At 38.4% G+C, this 21,476-nt stretch overlaps 1 protein-coding gene across 9 annotated transcripts in view; it reads left to right on the top strand.

Moving 5' to 3' along the window:
- Nucleotides 1-20,985, top strand: part of Mtmr1 (myotubularin related protein 1) — a 93,643-nt gene extending 72,658 nt beyond the window's left edge. For all 9 annotated transcript variants that reach the window (XM_006973925.4, XM_006973924.4, XM_076561618.1 and 6 more), the window contains 3 exons: nucleotides 100-213; nucleotides 3,156-3,332; nucleotides 18,492-20,985. In XM_006973925.4, the coding sequence (XP_006973987.1) occupies nucleotides 100-213; nucleotides 3,156-3,332; nucleotides 18,492-18,656 (456 nt within the window). In that variant the 3' untranslated portion in view covers nucleotides 18,657-20,985. The remainder of the gene's footprint in view (nucleotides 1-99; nucleotides 214-3,155; nucleotides 3,333-18,491) is intronic.
- Nucleotides 20,986-21,476: the final 491 nt, after the last annotated feature.

Raw genomic sequence — 21,476 nt, 5'->3', positions numbered from 1 at the left:
CATATTGTAGTCCATCTCTTTCTTTCACAAATAAGTAATATGATTTTGTTTTAGAAATCAGATTTCAAGACTAAACTTTATTTTTTCTCTTCATTTAAGTTCCCTTCAGCATTTGAGTTTAATGAATTATTCTTGATAACAATTTTGGATCACCTCTATAGCTGTCTTTTTGGAACCTTCTTGTGCAACTGTGAACAACAGCGCATCAAAGAGGTAAGTATATTTACTTCCCCTATTCCTCAGGCACCTGTCCTAGTAAGGTCTACCAGAAGGGGGCCTGAATGGAATGAGGACTTGGCTCCTGATCCTACTGCTGCTTGGAAATGGTGCACAGTAGTAGGAGAGATGCCCTAGATGCCTTTCCAAGGTCCTAGCAGTCTGAGCATAGGTGTCTAATACTTGTAGAAGCAGGAACTCAACAAGCCCACAGCTCTCTAAGGTGTAGGACAAAATCCATACTTCCATAGCTCAGTTTGATAGAACCCTGTTAACTTTTTTTAAAAGATTTTAATTTATTTTATTTTATATGTATAAGTATGGTGCCCTAGGGAGCCAGAAAAGAACATCAGATTCCCTAGAGCTGGAGTTCTAGACAGGATAAGCCACCATGTGGGTGCATGGAACCAAACCTCCAGGTCCTCTCAGAGTAGCAAGTGTTTTTAACAGCTGAGCCATCTCTCTAGCCCTTTTGTTAACTTCTTAATTTTAAAAGGGGGCATTAAATAGTAAATATAATGGCATGTGAACCGAATATCAATAAAGATGTTTAAAATAAAACAAAGGAAACCCACAACTGCAGAATGAAATCTATGAACTGTATCTTTACCAATTTTTGTAAAATAGGGAGTACAAGATTTATTCTTCATTTCTTTGAAAACAACTCAACATAGATTACATAACACAAAATTTACTCATCTGAAGTATACAGTTCAGTACAATCTGATATTTAATTTCATAAGTATTTCTATTACCAGTTATTCCCCATCCACCCGGCACCTAGAAACTACTAACCTGTCTGTTCTGGACATTTCCTATAAATGGACTCATACAATAGGTACATATTTGTGAGTGACCTGCTTTACCTAGTGTAAAAATTTCAAATTTCATTCGTATGCCAGCATATTCCTTTTTATGGTTAAGCAATATTCCTTTATGTGAATAGAGCACATTTTGTGTATCCATTCATGAGTTGATAGATATTTCGATTTTTTTTCTTTTTGTGACTCTTTTGAATAATGTTGCTATAAGCATTCATGTACAAGTTCCATTTCTATGCTGTCTTTTCTCTCAGGTATGTGCCTAAGAATGGAGTTGCTAGATCATGCAGTGACTCTGATTGACCTTTTGTAGAACCCCCATTATTTTCCAAAGCAATTGTATCAATTTGCATCCTTAGTAATAATATTCTGCAAGTTTTTGTCTCCCCAAATTTGCTGACACTTACTATCTTTCTTTTCAAAAAATAACCATGCTAGTAGATAGTGTGATGAAGTTTTTTGTTTATGTTTCCCTAATGATAAATGATGTTGGGCATCTTCTCATGTGCTCATTTGACATTTATTTGTTTTCTGTGGAAAATATCTCTTCAGTTCTTTGCCCATTTTTTAATTAGGTTATTTGCCTTTAAAAAATCTTGACTTGTCAGTTCTTGTATATACATTTTTATATACAAGTCACTTTTATATGATTTATGAATGTTTTTCTCTCATCTGTGGGGTTTTCCACTGTCTTTATAGTATACTTTGAAGCACAAAAGTGTTTAACTTTGATGACATCTGATTTTTTATGTTGTTTTTTCTTTTGATATCACAGCTAAGACAACATTGCTGAAGCCAAGGCCACCAAGATTTGATCCTGTTTTTCTTCTGAATATGTTACACTTTTAGCTCTTACATTTAGGTCTATGATCCACTAAAAGTTATTATTTGCATATAGCATACACAAAAAGTCCAACTCTATTCCTTTATGTTGGCTGTCTAGTTGTCACAGTACTGTTTCTTGCAAACACTGGTTTTTACCCTCCATGGAATTGTGTTATCCTTGTTGAAAATCGGTTGAATGAAGCTGTGCATGGTAATGCATGCCTTTAATCCCAGCACTTGGGAGGAAGAGGCAGGTGAATCTCTGAGTTCGAGGCTAGCCTGGCCTACCAGAATGAGTTCTAGGATAGTCAGGGCTACTCAGAGAAACCCTGTCTCAAAAAAACAAAACAAAACAAAAAATCAGTTGACTGTAAATGTTGCATGAATTAATTTCTGTACTCTGTTCTGTTTTATTGACCTTTATGTCTGTTTTTATACTAGCAACACTGGTATTTATTATTATAGCAATCATGAGTCTTCCCACATCTTCCTTTTTCAAGATTGCTTTGGCCACTCTGGATCCTTTGACTTGTTAGTAATGTTTCTTTTATAAATGACACATATAAATAATGAAGTAGTCATAATTCTATGAGAATCCTATAGCTTTATAGTTCCTGTGAAAAATATACCTTATGGAGAGTAGGCAGTCCCATGAGCTCCAGAATGGTAGAACATTTACTTGGTTTTACTTTTTATTCATGTGACTTTTTCAACTTTTAATCCATTGTTTAATGGTTATCTGCCTCCATTGTAACCACACATTTCATTGTTTTTATTCAGATGAACAAATCAAATTGTTACAACATTTCTAAAGTATATACTGTAAAATTGAAAGGGAGATATAATGTGATGGAAATACAAAGCTTTTCCAGCCTGCCCCCATAGTGTTTTCCTGCAGATAGCCATGCCATTGCAGGAGATGCTAAATCCAAATTTGACTCACATTTCTGAATATGAAGAGTCACAAAAACAAACATCAATCCAGAATAAAACATCTATTTGTTACTGATGATGCTGCTTATCCTGTAGATGCTAGAAAGTTCTTATTCCACCTTCTTACAGATACAGTTGCCATATGTTGCCTAACTTCAACACCATGGTTTCCTGGGACAGCTCAAATGTCATATGTAGCATGAGGCTGTGCATAACGTGAGGGGTGGGCCTTAGTGAATGTGCATAGATTTTTCAGTGTTTGAATTTACTTCATTATCTAAAATTCTCCCTTTATGAAATATTAATCCTTGAGGCTATGGAGAAGAACTTATTTCAATGTACTGCTCTTTTCTTTTTTAGGATATATATACAAAGACTATATCTTTATGGTCTTATGTCAATAGCCAGCTAGATGAATTTTCAAATCCCTTCTTTGTTAATTATGAGAACCATGTGTTATATCCTGTTGCTAGTATGAGTCACTTGGAATTGTGGGTAAATTATTACGTACGATGGAATCCACGGATGAGACCACAGGTAATTTTCTGTTCTTCTTTTCATAAGAGTATGTCTTTCCCTCAAAATAAAGTTAGTGTTATAAAAATGTGTATATAGTAGATACTGACATATTGAAGGTCTTTTGCCCCTAGAATTCAAGGTTCCATCTTTTGTGTTCCCATTCCAGGAGGTTCCTCACATACCAACCCTGATAGCACTTGCTGAGTTAGAGTTCAAACTCTTACATGTCAGCCTTATACTAGCAAAATGGTAGAAAGTATCACCTCTTGCTCTGTTTGATTATGAATCTTATAAATTGCAGGGAGGTATTGTGGGTGGCATAGTACCTACCTCTGCTAGTGTAGATATGGAGGCAGTAAAGGCCTATGAAAAATGCTCTGAGGTTCACTTAGAACGTAATAGAAAGCAGGTATGTGAGGAGTTGTAGATCAGGTACAGCTTGAAAGAGGAGTCAAGTTTCCCCACCCTGCTACATTATTTCACAGTAAAGTAACATTTTTTGAAATTGAAAAAAAAGGTACAGTGCCCAATAGAGGCCAATCAACCAAGCCTTTCACTGTAGACAAAATTGTAAATGGTCTTATTAAATAAAAATAATGGAGCCAAATATAGGGGTGAAAGCCTTAGATCAGAGAAGTAGGGAAAGCCACCAGCCAACCTTACCTCACCAATTCTGAGGTTCCAAATGCATGTTACTTCCTTTCTACCACACCTTTATTGCCTTACTGTTCTGCCCTCACATTGGCTATCTTAGCTCATCTACCTCACTTCCTCTTCCTACACAGTTCTGTCACTTTCTGTTTGTCTGTACAGACCTCGAGACCTCTATGGTTGGTACTATGATTAAAGGCATGTGTCATCATACTTGGCTCTGTTCCCTAGTGTGGCCTTGAAAATACAGAGATTCTGCCTGCTAAGGGATTAAGGGTGTGTGCTGTCTGGCTTCTTGTTTACTTAAAATGGCTGGCCTTTTCCCCCTGATCTCCAGGCAAGCTTTATTTATTAACATACAAATAAAATATCACCACATTTCAGCACAAATAAAATATCACCATATTTCCCCCTTCTATTCTAATAAAAAGAAAAAAGAAATAAATTATGACTAATATAAGAGAAACTATATACAATAAGTACAATAACTATATACAATATATACAAGCAATAAATACATCAACATTGTCTAATCCATTTGCATTGAGAAATTCCGAGAAAATACTCCATTATCTATCCTATTTTGGTGAGTCCAAAATGCACCTAATTCACTTTCTATCCTATCTTGTATTAATAACAGAAAACTATCTTATAATATCTTTCAAATTTATACACATGAAATCTCCTTAGTGAGTTTCTTTTCTGAATTTCTTAACCAGTAAAATTGTTACTACAATGATCTAATCTTCAACTCCCTCAGAGATCCAAAAAGGAAATAATATTACCTAGTACAAATGGGAAGTACAAACAAGCAACTTCCAAAAAAATGTGAGTTGACAGAAACAGCCAGCTGCCTGGACAGTCACCCAATGTTTCTCTGCAATGTTGGGTCATTGCCTTCAGCCTAAAGGCGTAGCTTATCTGACAGACTCATTTGTGAAACAGGATATACACAGGCCTACAGTTTAACCTCACATTGGGTGTAAAATTCCATGTACCAGATAAACTTGAATGCCACCAGTGTCCTATCATGATTCAGCATTTTAAATTCTGGAAATTGCTGATGTTTTTGGAATTTGGCTACCCATTCTTGGCTTGTGGGTGGCTTTATCTCTTTTATTAAATGCCAATCTACCATTGAGAGGTTAGACTCCATCAGCCTAGTTACTCCTTCAAGAATAACTGTTTCAGCTACTGTTCCACTGCATGCCAGAAGCCAGTGGTCCACTGCCTGTTCAGCTGCCTTCGAAGAAAGGGGCACTGTACCTTTTCTGGATTGTAAAAGTCACTTCAGCAATGGTGCCATATTGTCCTGGCCTCAGAGAATGCCTGTTGCCAAAGCTACAACCACACTTGTCTTGGCAAGGATTGGTACTCCTTTGTTTTGTGTCTTGTTTGTCCAATTTGGATAGCATACTGTCAGCAGTTGATGCGAGGGCACTTTGTTGCCCAATGGCTAACTTTTGTCACAATGAAAGTTAACTACATATTCAGTTTTATCAATGCCTATATCTTCCCTGAAATAGATTGGTGCTGCCAGGAGCAGACATGTCTCATAGTCATAAAAAAGAAAAAAAATTCTATATTATTAAAACATTTTAAATGCCATATTCTGTAGATCTCTGGAGGGTTTGAGGATGACCTATCTATCTAAAATATATTTCTATTCCTGCTTGACCTTGAAAACATACTTAATATGACTACAAGTAAGATTGTAATATGTAACTACTAATCTGCATTTCTTTATATCCTAGTAGTTGATAATAATAACATTCAAAGATTAGCAAATTGCATTACATTGTGAAATGAATTGTATAGGTACAATATACTGAACAATTAGAAATATACATATAGCATTTTAACAATATCAATCTCAAATTTGTATCATTAGATATAATTTGTATACAATTTATAAAAATCCAATCCACTGTAAAATATTTAAAACTAGTACTTATCTTTTGAAAGTAGATTCAATAATCTACCTTTTTATCTATATCATATCTATATCCTCTCTTTCTTTTCAGAGTAGATTCAATAATCTACCCTTTATTCTATCATTTCTATATATCTTTTTTTTTCAGAGTAGATTCAGTAATCTACCTCTTATCTATGTCCTCATATTCTTTTGTTTTCTTTACTTTTTTCTTTTTTTCCTAACAAGAACCTTAAATCTAATCTCCTTTGTTTAGCCTCTCTCCTGACTATTAACAATATCAACTTTTGCCGGGCGATGGTGGTGCATGCCTTTAATCCCAGCACTCGGGAGGCAGAGCCAGGCGGATCTCTGTGAGTTCAAGGCCAGCCTGGGCTACCAAGTGAGCTCCAGGAAAGGCGCAAAGCTACGCAGAGAAACCCAGTCTCGAAAAACAAAAAAACAAACGAACAAACAAAAAACAATATCAACTTGTAACCAACCATCCTAAACAATGGCAATTATCCCAAGCCAAAAACCTATTGAAAGATCAAAAACCACCCACCCCACCTCTTGGGAATGTGGGCATAGTGTTCTTAAAATTGCTTCCTGCTGTTTGTGGGCAAATGCATCATTAGGGGATCTTGAAAAGAAAAATTGGGGGTTAATTTTCAAGTTCTGGGAGAGGTAGCTATATCATTTGTTGTCCATTCTATGCATAATGCCAAAGTGCAGGGTTTATCTCAAGTCCTTGTTTAACTAGTCTGTGAAGCTGGATCATCTCTGGTAGCCATATTGAAATTGTTCTGAGCAGTTTGTAGTCCAAAGCTGATCTTTGGGTGATGTTTGTCAGCTTAGTGGTATTATTATTGTCCACATGGAATTGTTGTTGTGGGGCCCCATAATCCTTCTGGAGACTTCAAATTTGCTATTAGGCCTAGTCATGATTCCCTGCAGAAACTGATAGACTCCAACACAAAAACATGTATAGGCAGCTAAATGAAGCCTCTTTTCTAGAATCAGTTAGTACTCTATATGACCATTAATATCATAATGAAAGTTTATAATATATACATATATTAATCTTATAAATTTTGATAAAAAATTAATATCTTAAGAAAAATTTAAAGAATCAAAACAGAACCAAAGAATTGAGATTGGTGGCAATAGAATAGTCCCTAAATTTATTGGTTTTCTTCTGTCCCATATCAGATGGCTCTTTCTTCTGACATGATACAGAGACTTTGCATTTTCCTTTTAACAGCAAGCTTTGTTTTAGAGAAGGAGAAAACATTCTCCAACTCCAAAGCCAGCTAAAATTTTTAATTGAACTGGGACCACAAAAACACCATTTGTGTTAAGTGTCTGTAGAGAAGAGCAGAAACGAACATTTAGGAAGATTTATGAAATTTTGTGTGTGGTATATAAATAGGTCAATTTATTCATTTTCTTGAGACATTTTTTTCTGGAAGATTTGTCCCTTTTTCTTCAGATGTCTCATTTGTCCAGTGTTCTGCAGATACATCAACCTTCATTCTGAAAGACAAAAACAAAAACACTTCTCCAAGCCTAACTTTGTGGAAGTTCCCTTTTGGCAAATTATATCTGATTAAATGAAAAGCATTTGTTACTGGTATAAGTTAGTTTAAATTGGATATTCATGCTGGTTTATGAACTATCACCTCTTCCAATTAAGATGTCTCTCTTGTTCAAAGCAAACCTTTATCAATTTTGATAGTATCCATAGCTTATCTTCTCCTGTAGAAACAAAAGCAAAAGCTTGTCTACAACGTAACCCATATCCTGGTTTCCATTCTGAGGTCAGCACATTTTTAAAGTATATAGGTTGATTTAATTCTGTAGTTTTTGTCTATTATCCAATGTCTCTCCACAGCTGTTGTTCCTTTATTGGCATTGAGAAAATTTGAAGCTAATAGAGCATTATGTAATCTATTTCTGGGGTTTTTTGTTATCCCTTTCTGTTTCTTTAGCATATCCTTTAGAGTTCGCCTGTAGGATTATGTGATATACCTGTAATATGCTTTATATTGTAATAAGCAAAAAACTGTCTCATTTTAACAGAGACATATGTTGGAGCATTGTTAGTTTTAATTTGTGCAGGTATACCCATGATGACCATAACTTCTAGCAGATGAGTGATTACAGAATCAGCTTTTTCAGAACTCAAAACAGTTGCCCCTTGAAATCCTGAATACATATCAATAGTGTGGTATCCATATTTCAGTTTTCCAAATTCTGCAAAGTGGAACACGTCCATCTGCCAGATTTCATTCTTCTGAGTACCCTTTGGGTTACATTCTGCTGGTAATGGTGTCTGATTATAAAAAGAACAAGTACAACATTTCCTTACAATTATATTGGCTTGTTGCCAGGTTATGGAACAATCCTTTTTTAAACCGTTACTATTGACATGATTTTTTTTTATGAAATTCTGAGGCCTCCAGAACATTTCCTATCAATAGTTTATTGATCTTGTCATTACCTTGTGCTAGAGGTCCTGGAAAACCAGTATGGGATCAGAGGAGTTATATATAAGGGATGCTTCATATTCCTGATTATATCTTGTAATATCTAGTGAATATATATCTTGAATAAATAGTGAAGTTAATTCTGATACATCAGGGATAAATTTTGCAGTCTCAATATGTAATACCACTCTTTCAGCATACTGAGAGTCAGTAACTATGTTGAGAGGGTCTGAAAAACCCATTAATACCAACAGAATAGCAAACAATCCCGATTTTTTAACTGAATTAATACAAATTTGAACCACTTCAGTTAAATTTTCTGACTTGTAACCTGCCTTTCCTTGTTTGTTTACATCTGTACAAAATATAGGTGTTCCACATATGGGTGTTTCCCAAAAAATTCAAGGCAGAATCCAATCAGCTCCCTATATAAGTTCAATTCTATCATTTTGGGGATATTTGCTGTTAATCTCTTCCAAAAAATTACTGAAGCACTTTGCCAAGGTTCGCTTTCTGCCCATTGTTAGTCAATTTCATCCTTAGTTAAAGGCACTACAATTTCTGCTGGGTCTATTCCTGCTAATTAACGAAGTCTCAATTTTCCTTTTAAAATCAAGTCAGAGATCTTTTCCACATAAGTTTTTAATGTTTTACTCTTTTTATGTGGTAGAAATATCCTTTCCACTATAATATCTTCCCTCTACATTAAAATTCCTGTAGGAGAATGATTAGAGGGTAAAATAACCAAAATGCAATCAAGCTTTGGATCCACATGATCCACATGTCCTTCCTGTACTTTCTTTTCCACCAAGGCCAATTCTCTCTCAGCTTCAGCTGATAATTTTTTTTTTTTTTTACTATTTAAGTCCTTCTCACCTTCTAAGATTTTGAACAAATTACTCAGTTCATCACTTTTTACCCCAGCAATAGTGTGTAGATGGGAAATGTTTCTGAATAATCTTTGAAAGTCATTAAGAGTCTGTAATCGATCTCTCCTAATTTGCATCTTTTGGGGGTTATTTTTTGTAGACCTATTTTATATCCTAGATAATTAATAGAATCTTCTCTTTATATCTTTTCAGGAGCAATTTGTAATCCCCAACAAAGCAAAATTTTTCTACTCCTTCAAACATTTTTTCTAAAGTATCTGCATTTGAGTCAGGTAGTAAAATATCATCTATATAATAATAAATTTTAGATTTAGGAAATTTTTTACATACCACTTCCAATATCTGTTGTACAAAATATTGGCACAGGGTTGGGATACTCAACATTCCCTGTGAGAGAACCCTTCATTGATATCTCTTAACCAGTTGAGAATTATTATTCAAGTAGGCATCATGAAGGCAACTCTTCATCTCTCTTCTACTTGTAAGGATATTGAAAAGAAAGAATCTTTTAAATCAATAACTATAAGAGGCCTTCCTTTAGGTAACACAGTAGGCAAAGTGATTCTAGATTGTAGAGAGCCCATGGCTGAATTACTTTGTTAATTGCTCTTAGGTCTGTTACCATTCTCCATTTATCAGATTTCTTTTTAATAACAAATATGGGAGAATTCCAAGGGCTGCGTGATTCTTCAATATGCTGAACATTTAACTGCTCTTGTACCAGCTTTTCTAAAGCCTGTTGTTAAAGTCCAATTGCTGAAGCCATACTGGCTTATCTGTTAACCATTTTAAATGTAGAGCTGTTGGTGTCTTTGTATATCAGCATATTCGTTTTCTCCAAGAAGCTGATCCTGGGAAATTTCTACACGTCTAGTCCTGTTCTATAGTTTTAGTTTCCTCTTTAAACCACGTTTTCCTCTGTAAATGTGGACTGGCCTCTACCACCACTGCAACTAATTCTTTCCAGTCCTGAGGTATAATTCTATTAGAAGTTGACCATGGGTTTAATATCTGCTTTTCAAATGGAGAATGCATGCCATTTGATACTTAAATCTAACATTGCCACTGGGGTCCAGTTAGCTTGAACATAATCATCTGGCAGTTCTTGTAAGCATACCGGGTAGATTAAACTCTTGTCTGGTAACCTGAGGCTGATTCTCTATAACTGTATAATTCAGTCCTGAGCTAAGTTCACCTTTAAATTCTTCTGTATGGGTCTGAATTTCTCTATGATTCATTTTAACAGATTTTTCTAAAGCTTTTATCTTGGCACTTAAATTGACCAGCCTTTTAAATGCTAAAATAAAAATGCTCAAACAAATAATATTAATAATTGATGTTACGTGCATCCCATCAACATTAATTATCCTCTCATTTAATTGTTCCATTTTCAGACTGCCTAATGTGTTATCAAACAGAGACTGAGTTCCTTCCATGGTAAAAATGTTTCCCATTTTTTTAATGTGGGAAAAAATTCTCTTTTTACTAATTTCACCCTTTAAGATATCTTACTTGACTTACCAAGTCTGTTAACTGTGTAGAATAGTAGAAATCTGAGAGAATTTCAAAGCAGCTACCTAATGTATTGGCAGTCCAAAATGGGAATCCAGGGGTGGGGAGCCTACCACCAACCGGGAGAAAAAAAATCTAAAGAAATTCTGGCCACATTCTCTGGCCTGAGACATGCAACTGGGCCTGAGCCAGGGGCTCTGTAAGCCCACAAACAGTCTGGTCATGTACAGCATTCAGCTCCAGCAGAGCTGGGGCCTGCAAGGCCACAGGCAAGTGACTTTTTTTTGTGAATTTCTGCCCCACATTGGGCGCCAAAATGTAGATGAATTTCTAAATAGTCTTATTAAATAAAAAACACGGAGCCTAATATAGGGGTGAAAGCCTTATATCAGGGAAATAAGGAAAGCCAACAGCCAACCTAACCTCACCAACTCTGCAGCTTCCAAATGCATGTTACTTCCTGTCTGCCCATGCCTTGCTTTTCTTCCCTCTCTTTGGCTCTCTTAGCCTAGCTACCTCACTTCCTCTTCCTACACAGCTCTGTCACTTTCTGTCTATATGTACAACCTTCCAGACCTCTATGGTTGGTACTAGGATTAAAGCCATATGTCACCATGCTTGGCTCTGTTCCCTAGTGTGGCCTTGAAAACACAGCGATTCTGCCTGCTAAGGGATTAAGGGTGTGTGCTGCCTGGCTTCTTGTTTACTTAAAATGGCTGGTCTTTCCCCCCCCCATCTCCAGGCAAGCTTTATTCATTGACATACAAATAAAATATCACCATATTTCAGCACAAATAATATATCACCACATCCCACTCAGTGGCTGAGCTCTTGATGCACATGAAGTACTGCCAGATAGAACTCCTGGAGTGCTCACCTGATCAGCTATATCAGGGTTTTGACCCAGCCTTTCTCCCCACTCTTAATCTTCTGCATATAGTTAGCCAGGCCTGGTGGGATCTAGGTCTAGAGATATGAAAGATGGAGGCAGTCTTCTCTTGAGATTTTTGTCTTTTCTTGAGTTTAATACTCTGGAGGTTTAAAAGACAGCCAACAGGAGCATGCTGTTTTTCTTTAACATCACATATTTCAACAGCCAAGGGCCAGAAACTTGCCCTCCTCATCATCTATCCTTCTCAACTGGTGTCTTCACAATCTCTATTTCTTCCCTAAGCCCTAGTAGCTAGGGGAAAGTTCAAAGTACTCCTTTTTCTTTTTATTTGCCCAGGATGGAACTCCTGGCAGTACCAGCACTTTACTGACTTTTACGTAGACAATGCACTCAGTTTTAGACTCAGCTGTGGGCTTCAGATGACATGTACATATCTCTTTCCCAGATCTTCTGTTGTCTGACATTGCAGCCCAGGCTGATCGCATGTACCTCATTTTCTGATGCTTTCCTGTTACATTCCATTTGTTTCACATGGCTAGAACTTTCTTCCTCTACATTCTGAATTACCCTACCATCCTTGGGACCTCAGAAATATTCTCTAGATCTATGTGATCAGTACTGAGACCAACACTTGTCCTCCTCACAATGCCAGGCTCTAGGTCCAGGCCCTGTGTTCCCCATGGCCTACTCCTCTACTGCCCCTTTTCCTCTTCCAGTGCTAGTGATTCCTGAGAGCCCCACAGAAATGTAAGTACAAGGGGCATGGCTGTGCTTCACTGGAATCCAGAATTACTTATCTTTCTGACATTATCAGTATTTTTGTACTGTGCTATTTCAGGGTCCAATGAACACCTCTTTTTCAGTAAGTAGAATCAAATTTATCAAAAATCTGTTACTGTTTTATTAATGTATGTTATACAAAGGTACATACAGTGGTTTCATTATGACATTTCCATACACAACACATAATGTTCTTTGATTATAATAAGCTATCATTGCCCATTCACCCTTTCCCCCTTCCACAGCCCTAATAGTTCTCCTTTACTTACTATCTTTCCCTTGCCCAGATTTCTCATGTGGCTTAGGAGTCAAAGCTTGTATTCCACTTCCAGCAGCTTCTTCCTGTTGTATATTTCTGTCATGCTTAGGCACCTGACTGAGCAACAGAAAAGTTGAGCTATACCATGTTGGAAACTGACCACTTTATATTACTTAGAAAATGTTATTAAATAGTTGTCTTAATGACTCATGACTAGGCATGTAGAGTGGGAGGAATGTGTTTAATATTAGAGGAATACCCAGTCAGTGCACTCTGGGAACTGAGTGGCTTCTTAGAGACTGCAGGAGTTGCCCTCTGCCCATAATCTGTGCTTAGCAGGTTGCAAACTTGAAGGGTGGTGAAGCTAGGTAGAAAGGATCCTCATAGCTATATAGATTTCTTCTGCTAGTGCTTAGCAACATATATTCATTGCACATTGCTGGGGTAAAGGGGTGCCAGGGACCAAATCATTCATAAAACCTATAGCCTGGAAGAGAGTCTGTCTAAATACAAAATGCAGATAGTTTCCTATAAAGGTAAGAAAATGTTTCAGTATGGTGAGGGCAATGAAGAGCCATAGCATTGCTGCTATCTTGCATCTCTTATGTTTGACTGAGCATATAACTTCACTTAATGATTATGACAATCCCACACAAAGAGTGAAAGAAAGTTTTTGTAAGAAACCATAACTCACTTAGCATCTTGCTGCCTGGTACATGTTGTCATAGAATGCCTCTGACTGGGGTCAAATTCCATCTTTATTAGTGATTTGCTGCTAGATCTAGAACAAGGTCCTGAACCTCACTGAGCCTTCATAGGGGCATATAAGCATGTCTGTGCCAAGTAGTACACAGCACCATGGTGTCATCCCGGGAAAGTGGCAGGTAGGGGAAGGCAGCATTCTGTGTTTTCCCTACACAGTGCTATATAAAAGGGAGAACTGAGAAGGCTATCTATGAGTCATAAATTTCTCCTCTAAATACAGCAAACATATCAAACACATCCTAAGTGTGCTGAGCACACAATGTTTTGGGTGGCAGGTAGAACTTTGGTGTCAGCAAATTCTAGAGGGGCAGGTGGCATTTGTATGACAAGGCCAGGTATGTGTTCTAAAAGATTGCTTCTCCACTGACAGCATTCAGATGGATGGGAGGGTGGGTGCACTGAAAGCTGTGATTGGGAAATATACAGATAGCTGGTGTGGATATAAAATGGTAGGACACTGAGCCAACTGAAATAGAGAAAAGTGTGCAGAATAAAGGAAGGACATAGGACATCAGGTCTCTTAGACAAGGAAGTAGCAAGATTGGCTACTGAGGGCCTCCATGTCAGCATCCAGCAAAGGATGTGTATGGTGTATGGCAATGGGTATCCTCTTAGGGCCCTCTTGGCTTCAGTCTCATATATTCTAGTTCTCTCTGAAGTAAATTGGTGCTGCCAGGAGCAGATGTGTCTCACTGTCCAGAAAGTCTAAGTTTTTAAAACATTTTAAATGCCATATTCTGTAGGTCTTTGAAGTGTTTGAGGATTATCTACCTAATTGAACTATATCTATGTATACCTAGAAAACTTAACATGACTATAAGTTTGACTGTCGTAGAAGACTAATTATTAATCTGTATTTCTTAATTATCCATTACAATTTAAATGAGTTACATAAACATAATACCTTAAACAAGAGTAGAAATATACATACAGTATAACAAAATTAACTTAAAATTTGTATCAATAAACTAAAGTCTATACCAATGTAAAACATTTTAAACAAGTTTCTCTTTAAAAGTAAGTTCAACAATCCATCCTTTTATCCTATCAGATCTATATCCTATATCTCCATATCATATCCTCCTTTCTTCTTTTAAAAAGAGATTATGACCAATAATAATTTGTAATCAACAACCTAAACAAAGACACACATCTATAGTCCATTTTTGGGAATGTGGATGTAATTTTCTAGGATACTTCCTGCTGATATTCTTATGGGGATCCTGAGAAAATTAAGAATTATGGTCAAGGCCTGACTGGAGTAGTCTGGGCCATGGTGTCATCAGAGACCTTTCATGGGGTCTTGGCTGGTCAAACCTGATCCATCTTAACCTGGAACAAATCCATAGCCTCCTTTCCAAAGCAACATATCCTTAGATTTAAATTTTGAAGTCAAGATACCTTTAAAATATGCACATTGGTTTAACTGAGCAGCCTTTACAATCGAATGTCTGCAGTAAAAAGTCCTAAAGACATTGTAATCAAGACTCTTTGTGTGGTTTCCATCTTTATGTGGCTTATCTTTTATATTATTTTTACTTTCTCTTTAAAGACTTTATTTTTTAAAACTTTCTATTTTTTTAATATAACTGTTTATGTTCCTTTTCCTCTCCCTTCTAAGCCTACGTACATTTTTTACATACATTGTAAATCATTTAAAGTCTTATTCAATCTGAATCTGACTTACTGTAAATCTATGATCCTTCTCTGACCAGGAGAGCTTTTAAACTGCAAAACTGTGTTTTTAGAATGGAAGCAGCAGCCTTGGCTACTGACTCTGCCCATTTCAGCTTTTCAAAATGGCGGAGGTAATTTCACCTCCATCTCTGAGAGCCATGCTCTCTGCTGACTCTGGGAGGCAGTGGGTCTATGCCTCCATTCAGCAGCGTGTAGCCCAGAAACCATTTTTTCCCTGTACTAGCAAAAGCCAAATCCAGCACGTAGCATACTGTGTGGCTTGAAGACGCCTCTGTGTTCTACAGTGGGTACACAGCAGTACACAGGTCAAGCCCACATGCTGCAAAACCACCATACTGTAGCTCACGGCTTGCCTGAGAGACACAACTAGGAATCTGTTTTTAGCTCCATTTTCTAATCTTTTTGTAACATGAATTGTTAGAAGGTCTTATTAATAAAATCAAACCTGAGGCCAGTTATTGGGGTGAATTCTGGAAGATCAGAGAAGCAGAACAAGCCACAACTGCCTCACCTTGCCAATTCCTCAGCTGATCCTGTTTCCTCACACTGGAAGCTTCTGAGTCCTCATCCAGAATGAATCTCTGAACCACTGCTCTAAAGCCTAAAAACTTAACCAGCCAAAATCTTCTAGTTTCTGGTCCTCACACCTTATATATCTTTCTGCTTTCTACCACCACTCCCTGGGATTAAAGGCTCACTTCTTGGGATTAAAGGCTCTTGTTACCATGCCTGGCTGTTTCCAATGTGGCCTTGAACTCACAGAGATCCAGAGGGATTTCTGTCTCTGGAATGCTAGGATTAAAGGCATGTGTGCCACCATTTTCTAGCTTCTGTATCTAGTGGCAGTTCTGTTCTTTGACCCCAGATAAGTTTATCAGGGTACACAGTATTTTGGGGGACACAGTATCACCACATCTTTTTTTAAAAAGCTTTCTCAAGTTTTAGGTCCCACGTTTTGGCACCATTTGTAGCCAAAACTTCTCATGTGTCCCACCTCAGCCCTGCAGTTGGGACAAATCTCTCCTACTCACAACCTGCAGCTGCTTACTCCCAAATACAGACACACAGGCTTATCTTAATTTTAACTCCTTGGCCATTAGCTCAGGCTTACTATGGACTAGCCCTTACACTTAAACTCAGCCTATTTCTGTTAATCTATATGTTTCCACATGTTCTGTGGCTTTACCTGTGTGCCATTACATGCTACTCCCTGGACTGCAGGCTGGAGTCTCCTGATTCAGCCTCCTCTTCCCAGAATTCTCCTCGTCTCCTTATCCTGCCTATACTTCCTGCCAATCAGTATTTTATTTATCAACCACTCAGAGCATCACATTCACAACATACAGAACATCCCACAGCACATGCTTAAAAATGAAGCTGACCTGTGAGAAAATATACAAAAAGCTACATGAAGATATAAAGTGATAACAGTTCACTGAGCAGACCCTGTATGTTTTGCACCCAAGGTTACATGTGGGTTACTGATAAAGGCTTGATTAAAATGTATTACTACCTATGACTGGGCTAAATGGTCCCATGGGTGTGGCAAATAACGCAGAGATCCTAAGGGAGAAATGGAGCATTTTCCCAGTACACAATGGGCTCTGGAGCCAGCCTTTGCTATGTGTTAATGGCATTTCTTTCTTTTTCTGTAGCTTGCCAAAATGGAAGGTTTTTTTTGTTTTGTTTTTAACCTTTCTGTTGTTTGAAGGCACCTGGCTGCCTTTGCTCTTTCTCCTCCTGTCAGTCTTGTTCGGTCTCTCCCATTCCACTTAAGAGCGATGATTGCCAATAACACTCAGGATGGTACTTTCAAGTGTTTTAGGATGTAGAAGCAGGACCTGGTGAGAGGTAGGCTTGAGAAGCAGACTGGGACTTAGAGGCCAAGCTCAAGATATTACTATTAGCCCTGAGGAAGTAGCCACTGAAGCATGTTATGTAGTAAGCCATATTGTGTCCCTGAGGTTTATGACCAAGTCCAATAGCTGCTGTGTGTACAATGAATGAGAAAGGAAATAAAGCTCTCCAGACCCTCCCAATGCCTCCTTTGTCCCCAGATGGTGACCTTCTTTACTGCTCACTATCACCCCCAGTCTGAGAAATCTATTAGGGCATTTTTGTCTATAAGGGAAAAGCTGCGTCTCCAGTCTCTGGGCTCCTAGTAGGTGCTGGGGATGTCCGTTAGCTTAGAAAGCTGAACATGATGAATATAAATACTAGGACCTTCTCATCTCTTTGTTGTGCTCCCCTACCATCATCAGGTGAAAAGATGATCAGGGTGAAACAGTGAAAAAGTACTAAGTGGTAAGCAAAGGACTGGCCTCCCTAGAGCCCCTGTGTTCTGACATTGCCCTCCAGGGTCTTTCTGCTAGCTCCTGTTCTGGTTGATGAAAATGTGGACCTCTATGTTGAAGAAAGTGCTGACTTAACAGAAGTGTCTGCAGCCAGTGGAGCTATTTATAAAAATTCACAAGTACAGGGATAATGGAGCTGGGGTCTCATGATCACATTTTAGTCCAGCAACTTGGGAGAAGCTACTTGCATTTGTGACTCCTCCAAAGGCTGCCTGTCTCTTGAGTCTATACATGGTAGCCTTGGTTGACTTGGCTATCCTTGAACCTGTTTGCTCCTTCCTGAGAGCAAAGAGAATAGAGAGTGAGGATGGCTGGCCTATCCCAATGCCTCTTCATGCCTAGCTTGTCCCCAATATCTGCAGAACAGCCTGGGTAGCCATCAAAAGCTTCAACTTGTGGAGACAGAATCACTGTGTTAGTTAGTATTATGTCAATGTGACCCAGGCTAGAGTTATCTGGGAAAAGGGACACTCAGTTAAGAAAATGCCTCCATAAGATTGGCCTATGGTGTTTTTTTTTTTTCTTGATGATTGATGTGGGAGGGCCGTGGCACCTATGGGCTGGTGGTCCTGGGTTCTATAAGAAAGCAGACTGGGCAAGCCATGAAGAGCAAGCCAGTAAGTAGCATTCCTCCATGGCCTCTTCTTCAGCTCCTACCTCCAGGTCCCTGCTTTGAGTTCCTGCCCTGGCTTCCTCAGTGACTGTGACCTGAGAGTTGTAAGATAAAATAAACCCTTTCCTCCACAAGTTGTTTTTGGTTCTTGTATATTATTACAGGAATAGAAATCTTGACCTTAAAAGACAATCACTTACACTTGGTGCAAGATTGGTCAGTGGTCTAGGAGACTAGACACATAGGCATCTGGGTGGTGAAAGAACCATTAGGGTATGAGCCTAGATACTGAAATGCTGTGTTTAGAGCAAACCATGCTCCAACAACAGTGTGCTAACAGCCTTGTCTCTCTTCACTGCCAGATGCCCATTCACCAGAATCTCAAGGAGCTGCTGGCTGTCAAGGCTGAGCTGCAGAAGCGTGTAGAGGACCTGCAGCGGGAGGTGGCCACACGAACCATCTCATCTTCTTCTGAGAGGGGCTCTTCACCTACCCACTCAGCCACTCCTGTGCACACCTCAGTCTGATGGGCAAGGCCAGTGTCCTGGGCCATCCTACTGCTCTACTGTCTTCCAGCAGCTCAGGGACCTGGCCATTGATGCTATATGGTTCTGTCTTGTCATTTTAGGATTAGGCCCAGGGACCATTTGTGTGGCTAGCTGACAGCTCCTATTGTTAACAAGTACTTCCTTTGTGTGAACAGCTTGTGACACTCTTGAGGGTAGTCTCACAGAGGAGCAACATGTCACAGTCACCCTGTGAACTACCTTGTCTTATACAGGTAGCTTGGGAGAAACTAGATTGAATACAGTGCAGTATTTCAGCTTAAGAGAATCTCATACCACTTCTTTCCAAATTAAGTCCTTTGTTAGGAACAACCTGTTCACGTATAGAACACATCGCCAGCCATGTTACTGCTCTCAGCCTTTTGGCACAATTTGAAAACTTTTTAAATGAAATGTTAGTGTGGCAAATGGACCACTGCCACCTGTTCTACAGTTATCTTCATGAAAGAAGTCCTCCTATACAATTGGTACAATATGTACCGCTGTGTACATACAAGGTATTTTTTAAAGAGAAACATACCTTTATTTTCCTATGTCCTTTTTTATGTTAGTATAGTTCTCTCAGGAGTCATCTGCTGAACTGTGATGTATGAGAAATTCTTGCCTAACAAAGTTCATGCTGACTTTCATGTGGTACATTTGAATTATGATTTCAGATGTGTCATCTCAGTGGCAATGTAATATTGTCCTCTAATTCTGGTACTTCCTTTTGAGGTGGCACAACCCATTCATTCCTTGATAGAGGTAGCAGCAGGTTCCCTCAAGATATAGCAAACTGAATGCTCAGTCCTCTGGCCTTGTTGCAGGTAAAACTGAGGACTCAAGCAGTAATTCTGTGTGTGTGTTGGCCTCCCTCTATGTCAGCTCTCTAAAGGATAAAGTCTTGGGAATTACTCTGGGCATTGGACCTTCCATCCTACCACTTGTTAAGATGTCCAGCACCAGTGTTAGAGCAAGTCTTTGACCTGTTAGATACCTGGACACCACATCTTCATTTATCACAATCTCTTCTCAGTTTATTCACATGGCTGCCTGTCTATACTTTAAAGCAACCAATGTGCTGAAGCTTTGGTTTAGAAAGCATAGCATGCTCTTCCTTGATTTTCCTTTCTCAGAGCCAGCCTTGGCTATCCAGGCCTCTCTCCACAGTTAACAAATGAGCTTTGCTCCTCCATCAGTCCTTCTAGGAATGAATTTCTCTTCAGCTCCTCTGTGTGCAGTACCAGCATCCCCATCCTCACTGCCATGCCCATTTTTGCATGTCACAAGGTCCTTCAGATTTGGAGATGTGTTTGAAGCTGCAGAGAGAAGCCCCTGAGCACAGATGCATCACATCTTCTTCTGGTCATTGTCAAATCACTGGATGCCATGCAGTTCTACACATTGACCTAGATTTTCAAAATGTATTCTTAAAGAGTTTTCTACAACTGCATACATAGAAAATAGATGATTTTTTTTCAACTTGTAACCTTCAGATTCTTACAGAAAACTATCCAACCATAAGATAACCAGAGACATTTATTCAAAGTTTGATAAGCTAAGATCAAGTCTCCATTTTTTATCATCTGTGGTATTTGTTTCTAAACTATAGTTTAAGTGATATTAGCTTTTGATTTATTCTCATGTATACAAAACCTTATTTGTAAATGGATAAACTGCCATGCCTGAGATAGGACTGCTGTGAGTTCAGGGCCAGCTTTGGCTATATATTGAGTTCTAGACCAGCTGGGCTATATTGTGGAACACTGTCTCAAAGTCAATACCAAAAAGAAAGTAACATAAACTACAATATTATTCCTTCATATAAACTGGGAACATTTACCCATTTCCCCTAGAAATACTGTGTAATTCCCTAGCAATAATAGGACTATTAAACATAGGGTGGACTGGATGATGCTTTGACATCATCAAACCAGAACCAGAGAAGCCATGGGGGCTGCTGCTTGGTGAGGTCAGGTAGCCTGGTACATATGGCTGGTGGAATGGGGATCTGGCTCCTGGCCAAGCCATGTCCTCCCAGCTGTGTGCCTGCAGCACTCCTAGAAATTTCCATTGGATCTTAAAGAAGCACAAGAGAGTATTTCCCTTTGTATGTTTCTAGCACAGAACTGTTTCTAAAACAACTTGAAGTGTAGTTTTCTTATCTAAGAAATTCTTTCATGTTTGTTTTATTTAAGTACTAGAATGTAAAACCTTTAAGGTTCAGATTTTTAAACAACTAGTACAATATTGTATTTGCCTCATCTGATGCACTGTATTCCAACCTGCAATTAAAATTATAATATGTTTACTCCTTGGTTTTTTTGTTGTCTCTCTCTTTTAAACATTCCAGTAGGTTTTTCCCCCCTGAGGAAAATGAGTACTAATCAAGTACCATGTGTTGAATGCTTACTATGTGCCCGCCACAGTTAATATATGTAAAGTGCCCAATGCTATTTGATTGACTACCAAGTTGTCAGTAATTTATTGGGAGTCTTGAGTGTTTGGGCTGGAACTGGTAGGTGATCTGATTTTCAAATCTGAAAGTCCCCTTGTTCATAACCTTGAAGAAATGTTGAAGACACAAGACCTGGAATAACCAGAGGCAGTGGGTCCTCCTTATGCAAATGCAGTGTTCTCTTTGGTCCTTGACCACTCTATGGGACTGTGTACTTTTTCAAGGTTCTAAAACCTAGTATGAAATTACACCATCTCCTGTGTGTCATCATTCTTTAATGGTCTGACGTTACTCATCCTCTTCATGTGAATCATGGCTGAGTTAGCAAGAGAGCCCAATATTAG

The sequence above is a fragment of the Peromyscus maniculatus genome, chromosome X, assembly GCF_049852395.1.
Source record: "Peromyscus maniculatus bairdii isolate BWxNUB_F1_BW_parent chromosome X, HU_Pman_BW_mat_3.1, whole genome shotgun sequence".
NCBI classification, from domain to species: Eukaryota; Metazoa; Chordata; class Mammalia; order Rodentia; family Cricetidae; genus Peromyscus; species Peromyscus maniculatus.
The sequence above is the reverse complement of the archived record's forward strand: the minus strand, read 5'-3'. Positions and strand labels throughout refer to the sequence as shown.